The sequence below is a fragment of the Cupressus sempervirens genome, chromosome 6, assembly GCF_028749045.1.
Source record: "Cupressus sempervirens isolate cs-2001-9-10 chromosome 6, ASM2874904v1, whole genome shotgun sequence".
In the NCBI taxonomy this organism is placed as follows: domain Eukaryota; kingdom Viridiplantae; phylum Streptophyta; class Pinopsida; order Cupressales; family Cupressaceae; genus Cupressus; species Cupressus sempervirens.
Genome location: NC_143123.1, coordinates 539,671,056 through 539,690,034, shown reverse-complemented (window position 1 = coordinate 539,690,034; position 18,979 = coordinate 539,671,056). Strand labels below are relative to the sequence as shown.

General features: G+C 39.8%; 1 protein-coding gene across 2 annotated transcripts in view; it reads left to right on the top strand.

The window, feature by feature from the left end:
* The window catches only part of LOC149553384 (uncharacterized), a 116,785-nt gene that overhangs the window by 96,923 nt on the left and 883 nt on the right, over positions 1-18,979 (top strand). For both annotated transcript variants that reach the window (XM_089788851.1, XM_089788850.1), the window contains exons 6-7: positions 18,588-18,690; positions 18,807-18,872. In XM_089788851.1, the coding sequence (XP_089644977.1) occupies positions 18,588-18,690; positions 18,807-18,872 (169 nt within the window). The remainder of the gene's footprint in view (positions 1-18,587; positions 18,691-18,806; positions 18,873-18,979) is intronic.

Genomic DNA, 18,979 nt, shown 5'->3' with positions numbered 1-18,979 from the left:
TGTGGCATTGTGAAGATATACAATTGCTGTCACAAAAATCCGAGTTCTCATGGTTGTCTTCATGCTGGTCCTTGTAGTCTTCTTTAGCATAATGAACCTCATATAGACAAGGTGAAATGTATAAATTATGCTCTCCTTCATTCTCACTAAGGGTATGATTCCCTTCTATTATTTGTATGATCTCCTTAGTCGTAGGTTCTTGATTATCTTCTTGGGAAGTGGCTGTCCTAGACTGATTTTCAGCCTGATGTAATGAGTATCGTGTCATAAGTTGGAGACATAACTCATCTATCGCCTTCTCTTTATCTTCTGCATGTTTGATGGCTGTATCCTTGTCTTTGAGCAATTTCAAGTAATCTGATTTCATTTTTTCCAATGCCTTCTTAATAGTGAAGGTTTGCAATATTGTTTCCATTCACTATTACCTTTCTCTTTTTCAATACTTTTAACTTTCCACACGGGTTCTTCAATGTTTTTATGGGTGTTATTAAAATGCATGAAGGCTACAATGACCATATCATTTGATACTTTCAGCTTATCCTTTGAATTATGCACTCCGAAATCATCAACTTCAAATGGAATTTCTTACTAGTCCTTGAAATCAGCCCCTATAGTAACATCGCCTTGCTCTAGTTCTTGATTTTCAGTTGCACTATTTTTAGAATTTTTCTCTATGTTCAAATGTATTATCTCATCAACTATTACGCCATTGTTTTCAAATAGTTCACCCTCATAGAGAGGTTCGTTTTTATTTTTGGACATATCTTGTAGATAGACATTCTCATGAAAACACTTGTCAATAATCACTTCCAATTCACCAAAGAAGATGCTAGTACAATCCTTACCATCATCTAGGGCGAGTTCCCTCTCACAATCTTCATCATGTTGAAGTTGGACTAATGGCTCCTCAACTTCCTCAACGCTGATCTGCACTTCTTGAGATGACTCTTCTTCGTTGTTATCTTCACAAGTGTGATGAGTGACCAAATATGCTTGTAAGTAAAGCAGATCTTCTCTTTCCTCATTTGGTTCTTGCTTTCCTGGGATACTACCTGTAATTCCCTTGCATTTAGCTCTTTTTTAGCCCGCTTTTGTTTATACTTCTCAAATTTTGGCTCATATTGCTTGAATGCCTGGTTGACCAACTTACAAGTAGTTTTTGAAGCATCTTGTTCTTGCCTGAAATCACTAACATGTGCATAAGAGGCTGAAAATGAGTATCAGTCTTGTTTATGGTCATAACCATAATAGTTTCCATAACTGCAAAAATACTGCATGGTATTCTTTCCCAGCTGTGCCCAAGAAATGCTGAAACATGGTGCGAGTTAAAATCATACAATCCCATATCAAGCTTAAGATTGCACTATCCGATTTCCGCAAATATTTTTAGTATGACAACCCTTCTTTAGAAGTGATGACTTCAAATGTCCCCAAAATCCTGAAAACCATCAATAATAAGCTGAAGTACCTCCTTCATTATTTCTTGTTCATAGGGTTCATGCGGCAGTAAAATTCTCATGACCTCCATCAGACAAGAAGTAACCAGAAGCCTTACCTCACCCGTTGAATGCCTTAACCACTTATGATGACTCAACCTTGTCATTGTAGGAACAAGAGCAATCTACAATAAATCAGGGGGTAATTGTTCGACCATGGTCAAAGATACTTCCAATTGGATCAATGTGTTGAGAACACTTGTTCCCTGTTTTAGCTCTAGTTTGTCATTTGATGCCATTTTAAGTCTGCTACAACAAAGAAGAGGTACCCCTGTTTCACCCCTTTCCTTCCAAGGACTTTCTCAAGTCGTTTGTAGGAATGTTGGTCTCTCTGAGTTTAGCTGAATTAGCAATTATCAGCTGTTATTTTAGCAGAAGAAAATGCTGGAACATACAATCCTTATATGTGTAATCTTCGACAAGCAAATTCAGATTCAATTGCTGTAATAAATTCCAGATTCATACTACTTTTAAATTGTTATGCTCCTCACTACTTGCAGCTCAGGAAAATGCCAAATAGTTCATTCATCTGAAGCTTTGACCAATCAAAAGGGTTTATTTCTGGACTTTCTTCTTCAAAAAAGATCTGAGGACTCTGCATTAGGGCCCAATCCCATAATTGCAAATAAAAAACCTGATTTGAATTATTCTATCCCCAAAGTTCTGGAGTTTGGTGTTAAATCATCAATTAAGAATGCTATTCATAATGCTTTGTTAGGGGATGCACTAGTAGCCAATGATCTTATGCATGAAAGTGGTGGATAGCCAACAAGGAAGAACCCTATCAATAATATCTTGAGCTCTAGAGGATCAGCTACCAGCTTCTCTGTTCAGAAGAATAAAGTTTCTTTGATATCAAGTTCAAAGAGTTCACAACAAATCAGTGATGATTCTTCAAGCTCCACAACCTGTGTCTCTCTAGACAGTATGTCAATGGTTATGAATACTAAAATAGCAATATCTAAAGTTGAGAATGAAAGAGATTCAATATTATGCGGGGCAAGCGAGAGTTTTTAAGATCTGTATTTCAAAACTCTTCTCCACTCAAGGAAAGAGCTCCTGTTTGCATCATATCATGTTAAAAGAATAACAGCCATGATATAATTTTTTTTAACACATTCTATACTGTTGTTTCCTCTTTCCCCACTGGTAATGCCTTGAAAGCATTTGTAAGCTCAATATCGTGTCATGTGTATAAGGGATGGCTCTGCTGCGTTCAGTTATAACATGGTAGCCACATAACCAGGGAACATACTACCTGCCCTTAGTAAAATTGACCAACACACTGGTGTCAATATCATTTTTTCTCCAGCATTCAGGTTGATTGTAGATAGTTCTGTTCTCAACCTTTGTGAAATATTACTTCACTTCAAATGCTATAACGTCAAATTGTTCCTTTACAACAAAGACTAAATGTCAGGCTTAAGTCTTGGCGGGTAATAAATTATAATTTTACCAAATTTTAAAAACTTGGGCCCAATTATAGAGCTTTCTATTGGAATCAGACTGACATTATCAATGCTCTGCCATTAGCAGTACACGAGTAAGCCTTTCTGGGTGAGAACTATAAGGATTATTTTGCAAAAGTATTCTCAGACAATAATTATGAGATCCACCACGTCTGGTTTTGTAGTTGCTGTTACTACTAAATAGAACCTAATGTCACCTCAAATTTGCAGACTCCTATAGATGTTCAAATGTTCAATGCTTAAAAATTAATGGCATATACTTTACTCATGACGATTTCAATTACACGACAATAATGAGTTTTTGCTTTGAAAATACACAATTCCCCTCTTTAGAAAACACAATTCTCTCCACCAATCTTCTAACTTCCTCAACGTAATGCAATGAGCGATTATACTCGACTGGGTTTCCAAGTGAGCTTGCTCCCTTTCTGTGAAATGTCGAGCCTAAAGTCTGCACTCAGCACATCTTGTCAAGTCACTAATTGTTCCTGCTTAAACCAATATTTAGATTCAACGGTGGTCCCAAGACCATATCAGCTCATGGCGACAAGACCACTAACTGCTTAAGGGCTACAACTCTATAGTGCTCAAAGAAACACCTGACAAAAACCTTCTACAAATTTTCATTGAAGAGTTGTATTCTTTCTTCAAAAAAGACGACAAACTCAATACAACTTCCAACCTACGCATGACTTGTAATGCTCTAAAAGTTAATATAATTTCTCTAACACTCACAACAATGATCCCTCCATGATTATCGGCTCTAAGCTGAGGCATTGCTCGAGTCTTTTTCCATGGGATTGTTAAACGGCTTCAGGAGAGCATTCATAACACCCAAAAATTAGTGTTCCTACAAGACACAAGAGTTCTGTGGAAGCTTATTTCAAGGATCCCATTATAGTATTTGCCTTCGCCAATTAAAAAAATGTGGTCTCGCGATGATTTATTAATAGAAATCAAGCCCCACCGATATTATTTCAATTCTCGGCAACTTTGTTTGATGTTCTTCGGCAGTAGCAAATAAGCTCAAAAGTTTGCCATTACCTTTCTATAACCTAAATGAATTTCAGCAAAAATCTCTTTCCAATACCCAAATCTAAATTAAGTATTAGTCTTTATCAATAGAAATTTGATACGTTCTGCAACCGGTAATGATAAGTCCAAGATATTCTGTCACCAATATGAAATTTGTAAGAAGTTGCACAATGACATAATACCGAGGTCCTTTTTGTACGAAGTTCATGCCATGAAGGTTTTCAAAAGAGTTAATCTTTATTCTGACTGTCTGATAAAATTTCCACCCTAAATAATCTTCTGCAATATCATCTCGCATTAGGAAATAAGTTCCTCTAATAATACAATATAATCAGACCCACAAGTGTAAGAATTTTAATGAGAATTTCATTGATGCTTTTGAACCTCATAGGATGGCAAGATACACTGCTTTGATACCACTGTTATATCTTGAATGGATATTTTACCCAAACTTTCTCAAAAATAATTTTCAGAATACATTTATCTTTTGCAAATAAAACCAACAATATAAATAGTAAATGCTCGTTAAAAATACTCCGTCCAAAACAACATTCAGATTTTCTATTGTATTATAATAACCAGCAATACAATAACATGATTAGATATCCAAATCCAATCTTAAAAACAATTATACAGTGGAAATCTCAAAAGGAAACTATAAGCACAATGATGAATTCCGTCTCGAATCCACTTGTCATGTCCCCTCTTTAGCCTGTCCTAGTAGAGACATGTGAGTCAGCCTATTATGGGGATCTCGTAGGCTAGTAGTGGTGGATAGAAACTCACACAGGATATTTAGTGACCGGATTTGGTGTTTCAGGCAATTTGTGGACCAGTTGGGCGTAGTTCCTTGATTTTAGGGGAATTCCCTAATTTTTAGAAGGTTGTGATGGTTTCTAGATTTGAGGCTCCAGGGGACCATTCCTTGGTTTCAGTTTCAAGAGGGTAGGGCGTGTTCCCTAGTTTCCAGGAGCACCCCTAGATTTTAGGGATGGGATTGCTAGTTGACCCATCTTGTTTGGTTTCAGACAGAGACAGGGGGTTAGTTTCATGCTTTGTTAGTTGTTTTGGGCTATTAGAGATTATATGGGAAATATTTTAATATAATTAAATATTTCCCAAGTTAGCTATTAAATAAATTATAATAAGGCTATTTATATAGCCATTTCAGAGTAATGAGGGGATAATTGCCTCATTTGGTCAGATATGCCTATGTGTTATAGCTTGTTGGAAAGGTCTCGAATTATTATAACCTATTTTTCACTATCCGGAGACCTTTTGGCTCCTTGAGTTATGATATTTTAATAAAGTAATGTTTTCCCTCTAGCTGGACGCCTTTATTTGAGAAAATATTATTTTATTATAAAGTGCAAAGTATATTTCTCCTCTAGGGTTTGATTTACATTTGGGAGGAGATATAAGGAGATGAGAGCTTAATTGTGGAGTATCTTTTGACATTTTGAACTTATGATATTTGGAATTGCTTTGGGAGAGCGATTTTGTGGCTTGGGACGAAACCCTCAAGTTTGGATTGTCGGGACGCAAACCTCAACAAGTCCTTGGGTGATTGAATTCTGAGCAGTGAGATCAGAGGAGCAATCTATTTATTCCTAGACAACTTTGCATTTGTGGGAGACCCATTTTTAGCTGGGCGGCCGTTATTTGCAGCTGAGGTGTCTGTATTTGAGGCAGGTCGGTTTGTGTTTGGGCATCATTCTACATTATCAGGCCATGTCATTGATTGGAAAGTGCATACAAGGGTTTGAGAACTGCAAAGTATCATCATTTGCAATTGTAAAATCCTTTCTCAATTGGCGTCAACTGCATTTGTGGGCAGCAGCAATCAACATTGGCAATCTTTCTATTCGAATGCAAAAATCTGATTATTATGCCTGGTCCAGTTTGAGGCATTTCCAGATTGTCAAGTATTTTCAATAATGAATGTGTTTATTATATGTAGTTCACATTTGTTTGTTAGTTATCTTTTATTTTTGCATATATCTTCAAAAATCCAAAAACAATTGAAAAACCAGCAAGAAAACAATAAAAATCAGAATTGAGCAAAGTCTTCCAGAGATGCCAAATGCTAGCCAAAGACTCAAATTGTAAAACAAACAGAAATTTTTAGGACCTCCGGTATTGGGGATCTTTCAGCACTCCGAGCTGAATTGGGTTGGTGTTTGATCAACTGAGAAGAGCCTGAAGGTTTTTGTCCTCAGGTTCTAGAAAACTAAAAGCCAAAGCTTCCCGTTTTCTCACAGAGAAATTTGAAACAAACTCCCAAATACAAGCATGGTCAAAATGGGATCCTCATTTTAAGTGTTTATTGTACAGGGTAAGAAACTTAACACATGTAGTATAGCATGATTCAACGCAGAACAGATACTTTATTCATATATGCACTCAATGATTACAATCCGAATACAATGACTACAATGATGATTCCAAAGTCCATCTCAGACGGTGTACATATACCTTTCAGAAGGGGTGACTTAAGCATCACACCCCTGTTCGGATACTATTATACCTGTCAGCTACAATATATGTTTTATCGACAACATCATCCCCCCCAAAAGAAAAGTCGTCTTCGGACGACAATACAACACAATTCAAAATAAACAAAATACATCAATGCATAAATACTAAACAAAGGGATGCGTCCCTGGCGTAGTGGCCGTCCGTGCCCTCAACTTGTTCAGCTTTGCCCGTAGCTTGTAGACTTGCTCTTTCCTAATCTTTAGTTCTAATTCTGCTTCCATCTGAAGCTCTAGGGTTGACTGCATCATCTCTGCAATTTCTCCCAACTCTTTCTCTTTTCCTGTTGCCACTTGTTCTTTTTCTGCTGCCAACTTCTGTAGTTGACTCTATCTGTCTAATAGGGCTGTCCTCTCGGATTGCCAGGGCACCTTCTCAAATTCCTAGGCTGCCCTCTCTGAAGCTAACTTGGCAGCTGACTCCTCCTGAGCTCTCTCAGCTGCTACCTGATCTGCCTGACTCTTCCGAAGAGTGTAATACGCCTCCTTGTGTAACTTCACTATTTCACGAGTCAAAGCCTCTACCCGGCTCTCCATACCAGGATCTCTCGTCGTGGTCCAGTCCTGCCGCATCTCCGCAATCTTCAGATCCGGCCATCCTCGCTCCTCAAAACAAATTGTAATCCCAACCTCATAAAAGATATGACCATTTCCAGCTCCTTCACCACTGAATCCAACGCCTGAGTTTTTGTCGAGTCTAACACCTGGCAAGCCCGAGTTGCTAGAGCTGCTACATCAGCAAGAAATGTCTCTCATCCCTAGCTCCCGCGCTACTAGGTGTTCCTGCTGTGCACCCATAGCCCTCTCCATTGCTTCCGCCATACGCTCAACAGCGCTGTGCGGTACTCCCTCACCTTGTGTCTGCCCAACCTCCTGTAATGGGTTCTTCGGAACTGCTTCCCATGTGGGTGTCGACATGTACATCACTTGAGGCGCCAGGGTTTGGTGGAACTGTGTACTCAAGTAAGCACTCAACTTTTGGGTTCGGCTCTCTGTCTCACTCAGGTGATGCCAACAGTTAACCACCACATCAGAACCCACTACATCCAATCGAACACCTGATGTCCCTAACTCCTCGCCTGCTGATACCTCCATTACCCTTGTTTTATGTCCATCTCCGTATCAGGTACCAAAATCTCATCTCTTATCTCTGGTAGAGTCTCACGAGCCGGCTCCATCATTACCTTCGGAGCTGCTATCTCCGTTGGTGACGGATGTGCCTCCGCTATAGCTTGTGTCTCTATGGTGGGCTGTGTCGTAGCTGAAACTGGTGTCATCACCACTGGCTGCTTGAACTGACCAAACCTTGGAATGCCATGTATGCCCATAGGAACCAAGTGTGTCATAGCCGAAAGTACAGGCCATGGAAATCTCAATGGTGCAGTAGTGATCACCTCTACCTTGTTCTCTCTCTTCCCCCTTAGTCCCACTCTCCTCTGAAGATGTCTCCTCTAGACCACTATCTGTGTTCCCACCGTTTGGCCTTGGTCATTTTTGTCTGATGGATTTAGTGCCAAGTGTATCCAAATGCCTCCACTGCATAATAGGTGGTTTGCCAGGCGTGAGTGGTCCCGGTTTGGCCTCCAGTGCATCATTGGAGATCATCCGTGTCGTTGCATGCAAGAACAAATCGATAGCATAATGCGGCATATAAAATGTTTTGTGCTGCAATGTCATAAATTCCGACATCCGTTCGGCCAACAATGCGGCCTTGTCATATACCTTGCCGTGCAAAATGCCATTCATCATTGCTACATGGGGGAAAGAGATATCCAAAGCGCGGCTCGAATTTGTGAGGCGACTTTTCACTATGTCTATCAAACAACGCCAGTGACCCTCCTGAATATTAGATTTCTTTAACCCTTTGCCCTTGGACGTGTTTGAAAGAGCTTCCTGTTCTGCCTGCGACAGGTCTCTGCACACAAGTTGTATCAACTTAACTTCACTTCATGGCTCATCTTTTTTGGTTTGCTTTCTATTTTTCTTCCGCCTTGAGCATGACCAGGTATGCCAAATACCCGTGTAAAATCAGCCGGTTTGAATGATACTACTAAATTGCAACCAAGATATTCTAACGTATTGGTTTGAGAGAACCTGTCATACGTTTCTATCATTATGCGCAAAAACCCTTCGTAGTCTCTGATGCAAAATACTGACATTTGCACTACCCATTCTACCTGTGCTTTACGAATACTAGCCTTCACTTGGTGGTTGTCTGGAGTCTCCTACCATCACTTCCGTCATTCTATACCATTTAACCTTTCGAATGTAACACTCTGTACTGTAGGAATGTCTCCCGGTTGCTTTGGTTACTTTACTTTCTTCTTACTTGCAACTGCACTGGTCCCTACTGCTACACGGATTCTGATGGCAATGTTTTCACATTCTTGTTCGTGGCAGCGTCTTCGTCTAGTTTCTTTTTCCAAGCCCTCTTTCCAGCTGATTGCATAATTGTCACTTCTTTGTCGTTTTGTGAATAAATCACAAACCGTTAGGGCATTTGTTTTCCATACAAAATTTGCTACAAATTCCTCTCTTAGCGTCTGTACTGTACGGCTTCCCTTAAGCTTAGTGAAGTACAACTACACAATTCCTTCACTGAATCGGCTCCTCCTAGTATGGCTTGGCTTAAACAATGACTAGTCTTAATCTTGTATTCTGTACGGACTTCAATTGTCTCCACTGCACACCGTATGGTTTTTGAATGCTCGGTACATGATCAGCCTATTTGCTTTGTTGTTGTGGCTGTAGGGCCCTTTTCCAGCTTCCTTATCTCGCCGCGAGTCCTTTCTAAAACACTGTATGGGGTTGTCCTTTTATGTGCCTCCAGCCGTACGGTCTCGTGTCTCCACTTTTATTCTACTTTTTTTCCCTTAGGCATATATTGGTCTCCACTGGCCGTACGGTGTCACCATACGGTCCCGTTTTGAAATGTTTGTCTCGACTGTACGGTCTTCCAATTCTGGTTGCTTCCTTTTACCATACACATATGGTCTTTACATTGCTAATTTGAAGATGTAATAAATTCGTAGACTCCTGTTTTCCTTCCTGGATGGCCGTATGGTCCTTATTTCGGCTTCAATTCCACTGTCTTGCCGTACAGTGCTCTCTTTTTAACACAGTATGATTGCCTTTTCATATACCTTTGGCTGTATGGCTATGCTGTTCTCCACCAACGTACGGTTTTCTACTTTTAATGTGTTCTTCCTTTGGCCGTACGGCTTCCAATTCCTCCTGTGCTCTTCCTCTAGGTGTACGGCTTCAAATTTCTTTTGGCTCTCCTCTAGCTGTATGGTCTTTTATAACTCTTCTTTCTATCTTTCCAACGTACTGTGACTCTGCTCATAATGTGTCTTTACCTAGCCGTACGATCTTTAATTCTTTATTTCAGCAGTGGCCGTACGGTCTTTAACTCCTTATTTCAGCAGTGGCCATATGGTCTTTAACTTCTCCCAATAATAATTTTGGATTTTGCTTTCATATTATGACCCTTAAGGCCATACGGTAGCCCCTGTTTCTCATTGCTTTTTAATGTTTATAGTTCCAGTCATATTCCAAATTTTGCTTCCTGTTCCTTCATGTTTTACTACTTTATTACTTCATGCTTTAAAACTATAGTTTTATTACTTGGCAGTTTAAAACTATGTTCAACTTCTATATTTTATTACTTATTATACATATATACATTATTTACAGACGTTTTTTCTTTTCTTAGTTGTTTGTTGGCGAAGGGACCATTTCGTTCATGGTATATTTTTAACTTCGATCCATTTATTGCATCTGGTATTTCATTTCCGTCTAGTGTCCATAACTTAATTGCCCCATTATATCCAACTTCCCGTATCTTGTACGCTCCGACCCACTGACTTTGAACTTTCTAGGCCTGATTTCATTCCATCCCTTATACTTCAATACTAACTAGCCCGGTTGAAACTTGTTTAAGTGCTTATCGTGCCATGCCTTCCACCTGTTTTGTGTAACTCCGATGGCCCGCTGTGGCTGCAGCCGTCGCTCATCAAGTTTGTTCAAATTGCACAATCTCTCCCTTAAGCCTTCCATGTCGCCCAACTTGTTCTCAATTGCTATCCTCAAATTCGATACCATGAATTCTATTGTTACCATTGCATCCTGTCCGTACATCGGCTGAAACGGGGTATGTCCTATAGTTACTTTATATGAAGTCTGGTACGCCCATAGGGTTGATGGTAACTTTTCTTCCCAATCTTCTCCCTCAATTGCACAGGATTTATAAATTACTTCGACTAGGATCTTGTTCGTTGCTTCTGCTTGTCCATTAGCTCTTGGATACGGGCTTGACAATGAATGATAGATCTTAAATTCACTAGTAAGTACTCGGATAACATGGTTAACAAAGTGTCCTCCCCGATCACTTGTCATCTGCAGAGGGATCCTGTACCTTGTAATAATTTTCTCATAAATAAATCTTGCTGTGCTTACTGCCGAGTTATCCGGTAATGCGTGTGCCTCCACCCATTTAGTCAGGTACTCTGTTGCTACCACAATGTATTGGCACCTTCTGGTTTTGATGAAGTCCAATCCCCGTCTTTCAAAAAGTTCCTATGCATGCGAGGGATTTAGAGGCATAAAGTCTCTCTTCAATGGTTTCCCGGCTCGCTGACATGTATCGCATGCAACAACCCACACCTTGGCATCGTTATATATGGTTGGCCACCATAGTCTTGCAAGAATTATCTTCTGCGCAGTTGTATCTGGCCCCATGTGTCTTGCTGGTCCTTCATGTGCTTCCTTTAGTACCTTTGGAATTTCCTCCTCTAGGACGCACCGCCTTAGAATCTGATCCGGTCCCATTTTGTATAATAGCCCATTGATTAACTCAAACGTCTGGCTCCTCAGCACCAGTTTCCATCTCTCATTTGGTGGTATGTCACTCAGAAACTGCCCCGTCAATAGATATTCTCCAATATGTGTACTAGGTAGTACTGTAACATGAAATAGCTGCGCATCTGGAAAATCATCATTAATTCCCTCAGGTGGCTCCCCTGATTTTATTCTCGACAAGTGATCTGCAGTCACATGACTTTTTCCTGGCCATACCACGATCTTAAATATGAACTCTTGTAATAATAGCAACCATCTACTTATTCTTCCTTGAATAATCGACTTATTTACCAAGTTTAGCAGCGCCTGATGATCAACGTAGAATACGAATGGAGTGGCCAACAAGTAATGTCTAAACTTTTGCACTGCGTATACCATCCCTAACGCCTCTCGCTCCGTCGTACTATAGTTTTTCTCTGCCTTTGATAACAATCTACTTGCAAAATATACTACATGGTCCAATCCGTGGTCACCAGTTTGTGCCAGTGTTGCTCCCATAGCATAATTTGATGCATCTACATGAACATGAAATTCTTTGTCCCAATTTGGATAGGCCAAAATTGGAGCCGTGGCCAACCTTGTTTTCAGTCCCTCAAAAGCTTCATTTTGTTCAGCCTCCCATTTGTAAGGTTCACCCTTGCAGGTGAGTTCGTCTAGCGAATAAGAAACTTTTGCAAAGTTTTTAATAAATCTCCGGTAATAACCGATGTTCCCTAAAAATGACTTTACTTCCGATACATCCGTTGAAGGTGGCATCTCCAAGATTACGCAGACCTTGTTTGGATCCGTCTTCAATCCTTCTTTACAAACTATGTGTCTGAGCAGCTTTCCTTGTGGCACCATAAACCTACACTTCTTTGGGTTCAACGCCAATCTTGCTCGTCTGCACCTCTCCATGCATTCTCCGAGCGCCGTTATGTGTTTCTCCTCTATGCTAAAAATTGACCAATCATCTAAGAACGCCTTAAAACTTCTGATAGATATTTTATCAAATATGTGTAAGATAATCCTTTGGAATGTCGTTGGGGCATTGTATAATCCGAATGGCATCTTGTTGTATGCGTATACCCCATCCTCCACAATGAATGCCATTTTTAATTTGCCCTCCTCAGCGATGGATATCTGATTGTACCCTGAGAATTTGTCCATGAATGAATAAATTTCATGTCCTGCTACTTCCTCCAAAATGCTATCTGTAAATGGTATTGAGAACGGGTCTTTAATTGTTACGGCATTTAGACATCGAAAATCCACACATTCTTATTTGTGTTGTGTCCTTTTTCAGGGATATCACGATCGGTGATACCCAGTCACTTGTCTGCACTTTAAAAATGATTCCTGCCTCCAACATCCTATCGATTTCTTTCGTGACCCGTGCTCCATAGTTCTTATTCATTCGGTACAGTCACTTTCGCACGGGTATTGCACCTTCGATTAATGGTATCCAATGGACACATAGCTCTGGTGGTACTCCTTTTAAGTCCTTATACGTCGAAGCAAAAAATCCTTGTACTCCATGAATATTTTGAATGCTGCCGCCTTCAACACTGGGTTCCAATCATCTCCCACCAAAATGTTTTTCAGATTTCCCTCATCACCCAAGTTCATTGTTTTAATTGTAGGCTCTTCGTACTTCATCAGTTTATCTTCATTGAACATATGGGCCGGTGTTTCATCCACCTGCACTTCTCCCTCCTTTAGTTCACTGTACTCCTTCGGCAACTCATTGCCTACATTTTCTTCTTCAACACCCAACATGTTGCAGCTCAGAAAGACCTCGTAATCTTCCATTTGCCAGTGTAGCAGTCTGTTCACTGAATCCAGGTTGTCATCAATTGACCCTCCTAATCTCAACACCCCTTCTTCACTTGGTTCCATCCTCTTTTTTCCTTCGTCATTATTCTCGCCTTCGCCTTCTGAGTCCGACGACGCTGCTTCTTCCCCTACCATTTGTGTATGCAAATCGATTATAAATCTCCTGCCTCCTTTCTCCATGGACAGGGTGTTCCGTTTCCAATCATGTTTTACCTTTGCTTGCACCAGCGACCCCCGTTCCAATATGGCGTCGAACCCTTTCTCTTCAGTGGGATGACCACAAAATCCAGTAAAAATGGTTGTCCCAATTTTTACTGGCTGTGCCATCAAAGTTCCCAACGGCTTTATCCCATGTTGATCTGCTGTGAGTAACTGGAAAGTAGATGGCCATAGAGTGGGTTGTCCAAGCTTTTTCCAAATATCTTTTGGTAGCACGATCACACCCGATCCTCTGTCTACAATTGTATCCGTCAGCATAGTACCCAAAATGCCCATCTCCACTACTGTTGGGTGTCTTCTTGTTGTAAGTGCCAATAGCATCGGGTCTACTGCTGTTGTTCCCTTACTATTCCTTGCTTCCTCCATCACTCTTGGGGACGGTGTCATATTCATAATGGCCGTACGCAACTGTGGCATTGTGAGAAGGAGGTCATTTAGTTTAATCAACACTTCTTTTTGCATTATCTGTTTCATCATGTTTTGTTCCACCAAGCTCCTTTTTGAAGTTTCCGTAGTGTCCTTTACTTGTGATTTCTATGCTTTCATCTGCTTTTCTATCTCTGTATGTGCTTTTTGTAGCCTCTCTTCTTCTGCATCCGGATATTTCGCTTTCCTTGGCTGTTCCCGTGTAACTGCCAGTACTTTCTCATCACACATTTCAATGCTTAATAGATTTACCCCTTGTTTTGGACATTTTGAATCTTCGTGGTCCCCTGGACCACACCATTTGCACAGTAGCTGTGGCGTCTCCTTTGCAGTACAGTCCCTAGCGAAGTCACCCCAAAGATTGCATGCCTGACACTGTATCATCGACTGTCCACTCGCATCGTACTGTATTCGACTCCGGCCTCCGTTGTTATTGTTGTTGTTTCCACCCCTTCCGTGTCTTATTGTTGTGATATCCACCCGAAGTTGCATCGTTGCTTGTGTTATTGCTGTTGGACGCTTCCTGCGTTAGTAACACCTACTGGTGTCCTTTTGCTTTCATATTAAACAGGCACTCTTTCAAGGAATGTTCTGCCACTTGGCAAATGTTACAAAACTATTTCTTCGGGCATGAGCCCTTCGTATGGCCATCCTCTTTGCAATCTGTGCACCACGGTTCTCCCTTCACTGTGTTTGGATTCTTTTTCAAATTCTTAAATTCTTTCATCATTCAAAGCATATCTTTCTATAATGCTCGCACCTTTTTGTTCGATTCCTCATCACTACTGTTGCTTTCAGAGGATGAATCATCTGAATTAGAGGATTTATGCTTTTTCTTCTTACTTGTCTTTTGTTCACTTTCTAAATCCATTGCACGACTATAGGCGTCAGTGTACGACATCGGTGGTACTAACTTCATCTTCTTTTTTAGAGCCGGTCATAGCCCCTCCACAAACCATCCGCTGGTTGACTTTCCATCTTCCCAATCAATTCTTTCAGTTGTTTGGCATAGGCCCGGACTGTTTCATTCTTCCCTTCTTTAGTACTATATATCTCTGCTACTATTTCATTATCGTCCCGAAGCAATCTGAACTTTGCTATAAATTCTTTTTTAACGTTCGCCCATGTAGTGAGTTTCTGAGGATCGGTGTCGGAAAACCAATCTATTGCCACACCTTGTAGGGTCATTGGGAACTCTCTAAGTCAATCGTCCTCATCCGTATTGCCATTTGCCGTCCATATGGTTTCACATGTTTTGCATTGTCGGATAGGATCTGCTGTACCATCATTGTTAAACTTGGGTAATTTTTCTTTAGGACCTGCCATCACTACTTTTCTTTGATTCTGAGGTACATGTGTACCCACGCTGTTCTGAACACCCGCGCTGTTCTGTATAATAGTCTTGTTTCCAACAACCGCGTTGCTTGGTGAAAGGTCCTCTTCAAATGAAGTTGTTCGATTCTCCGCCTGTATTTGTTCGTCTGGCGTGTCAGGAACGAAGAGTTCACTCTACGCTTGTGCTCCCTTGGTACTCCGAGCCGTGCGAGTTATTTTGTTTCCGTTCAGACACTCTCCCCTCGGCGTATACAAGTTAAGAAACTCCTCCTTTGTTTCTTCCACCAAATTTAATCGTTGTTGAGTCTCCTCTAGCAATTCCTCGGCACTCAGCCTACTAGGTGAGTGCACTCCCTTCGTTTGTGCCTCTTCACCCCTTCAGTGCCTCTCGACAATCTGTTGAAGCCTCTACCTGCTGTGCTAAAATTAAAATTTCTTGTGTTGTACGTAGTTCATGCTTATTTTTAACCTTGTTCCTATCCTTGTTAAGCAAATTCGGCATTAATCTTGATACCATTCCTTTGTTCCAGGTACGTCTGGCAACAACACGAAATGTTTACCGTACATGGTAAGAAACTTAACACATGTAGTATAGCACGATTCAATGCAGAACAGATACTTTATTCATATATGCACTCAATGATTACAATCCGAATACAATGACTACAATGATTATTCCAAAGTCCATCTCGGACGGTGTACATATACCTTTTCGAAGGGGTGACTCAAGCGTCATGTGCCCGTTAGTTATCTTTTATTGTTCCATATATCTTCAAAAATCCAAAAACAATTGAAAAACCAGCAAGAAAACAATAAAAATCAGAATTGAGCAAAGTCTTCTAGAGATGACAAATGCTAGCCAAAGACTCAAATTGTAAAACAAACAAAAATTTCCAAGACCTCTGGTATTGGGGATCTTTCAGCACTCCAAGCTGAATTGGGTTGGTGTTCGATCAATTGAGAAGAGCTTGAAGGTTTTCATCCTCAGGTTCTGGAAAACTAAAAGCCAAAGCTTCTCCTTTTCTCAAAGAGAAATCTGAAACAAACTCCCAAATACAAGCATGGTCAAAATGGGATCCTCCTTTGAAGGACCCAATTTGTGACTCTTTAGCTTCCTTATTCCCGTCCTTTTGCTTTTGTCAATTCGTCTCTTATTAACCCCATGTATAATATTAAATTGACTTCAATGATTCTGCATTAAGTTTTCCATAAGTCAATATTAATATAAATATGGGTTGGCCTAAAAATTCTCTAATGTCTCGAAAAGGGGACATTACAAGTTGCAATATCTTGCATTTATTTTGTATATCTGTTTACCAAAAGAATGGTGGTCTTGGTTGCAGTAGATGGGGAGAACAAAGAAAAGCTAGTCCTTATTTTCAATTATTTGGTACATTGGTTTGTCAACATTAATATGGGAGGTATGGCAAAAAGAAATCAACGTCTTCCAAGACAAGGGGGAAGTCTGTTATAGATCTTCAATCTGATTGAAAAGGCTATCTCTAAATAGGTTAGTATGGCTGCCTTTCTTACAAATGTGGCCAAACGTCTGTACAACCTTGTCAAGAGTATCATTTAGATATATTGGACCTATACAAGTTTTAGGCCTGTACTTGGGCTGAAACAGGTTCATCTATCAATCACTTGGGACAAATTGATGAATTGGTTAGCACCAGGTAATGGTTGGATTAAAATTGTCTTTGATGGCACATCAAAGGGGAATCCTAGTGTGTCCGGACTAGAGATTATATTAAGATGAAGATAAAAAGCATGACACATCTGTGACATTAAAAAAACACTCTTAGTTATTCTCATATTCTAAATCAATGAAAAATAGAGAACACATGATGATAGGAATATGTTTGAATTAATCATTGTAGCAGACAACTGGAAACACATCAAGTATGAACCAAACATAGAACATACACATAAAGACACAAAGTATACACATGATATATACAGACACAAAGCATACGCGTATTGTTAGATCACTTTTCATTTACTAGAATGCATCCATTGACTAATTTCACCATGTAGGCTGGTAGGATCAAAGAAGAAAAAAATTAGTATTTGGATTTGCAAAACGTAAGCACATCAAAAGGTTCATTAGGAGCAAGGAAGGGGGCCATTTAAAGGGCCTAACCCTCACCTTTTTGCTCCCATGGGCTAGGAAGGGGGCCTAACCTCATCTTGATGCTCATAAGCCACCAGAGCTAAAAGAGCCTAACCTGCCTTTCTACTCCCATGAGCTAGGAAGGGGGCCTAATTCCACCTCGCCGCTCATAAGCAACTTAGAGCTAGAAAGAGGGCCTCACTCTACTTTATAGCTCCCATGTTCCAAGAGGGGGGCCTAACCGTTCCTTGCTGCTCATAAGCTAGGAAGAGCCAAAAAGAGGGTCTAACCTTGCCTTGCCGCTTACAAGTTCACTCCAATATGCTTCAAACATTTTCTCAATATGTCTCGGACATTTTTTTAGTATGCTTCAAAACAAATTTGAAATGATCTCTATATTTATCTACTCTAGGACTGCTCTAGATCAGCACTAATATTCTTCCTTTTGGATTTTCTCATGTTTTTTACATTCAATCTTAACTTTGCTATGAATAGGAAAGATATTCTTTAGTTGCTTCAACTAATGTTTGTCTGCCTCAGGCTGGAAGGAATGATGCTTTCTTACCAATTATAAATTCTCCTTCAATGCTTGGAATGAATTCTCCTTTATACCTTATTGGTGGAAGGATTACCACCTTTCATAAGATTTTAGTTACCACTTTTCATTGTTGCCCTTTGAGAATAACATATCATTCTTCAAATTCATGCCCGCTTTTAGTATCTTCAAATGAATCCTTCTCCCCTTTATATCTTCCAATATGACAGAAAGTCATACCTCTTCATAATGGTCACAACCTTTCGCAAATAACACCTAGTGAGTGGGTCATAACCCTTCATCATGGCTGTCCCTTTGAAACAGTCACTTCCTTATCTTCTTCTCATTCCATTCTTCTTACACTAATGATTCTTGAATTCCTTTTCTCTATTCTTTCTTCCTTCCTCCATCTATCCACCTTTCAAATGAAGTTCTTCTCTATCCGTTTTATATCTCACATTTGAGAGTGAGAATCACTTCTCATTTCATGCCTTTTGACCATTAGTTAAACTTAGCTATTTAAATTATGTTAGTTTTAATTTTCTTTTATATTTTTAATTAATTTTTAAAAAAAAAAATCTCATCTTTTAATTTATTATTAATCCTATTTCAAAAAGATGTGATAACATCAATGTTTTCAATCCACGAGCCCGTATTGCTTAATTAAACTGGCCTTATTCTCAATTTTTGTAAATATAATTCAAGGATATTATGTGCATTGGATGATTTTGACAAGACTGTTGGGTGCAGCATGCTAGAAAGGAAATTAGGATCTGGTCGACCAGGTCTACACCCTGGCACTTTGTTGGTGGCGACCGCTGCAATGCCTTCCTCTTATTTCTATGGTTCTGTTGTGAGTATTTTACCTTCTATTCAGTTTTATTTAATACCGTTTGCATTGTAACATTTTCTTTTTTGATGATGTTTCTTTAATTCAAACCCTTGTTTGTTTGTTTGTTTATTCCTTAGGTGCTCCTTTATGAGCACAGAAGATGTAGTGGCTCCCGAGGACTTATTTTGAATATGCCACTTGAGGTCAGAGCAAACTATGTCTCAGGACATACCTCGTTTATTTTACAGCACCATTCTTACTTTTAAAATCCTATTTTGCTGCTTACATAAATTGTTTTTATTGATGGACA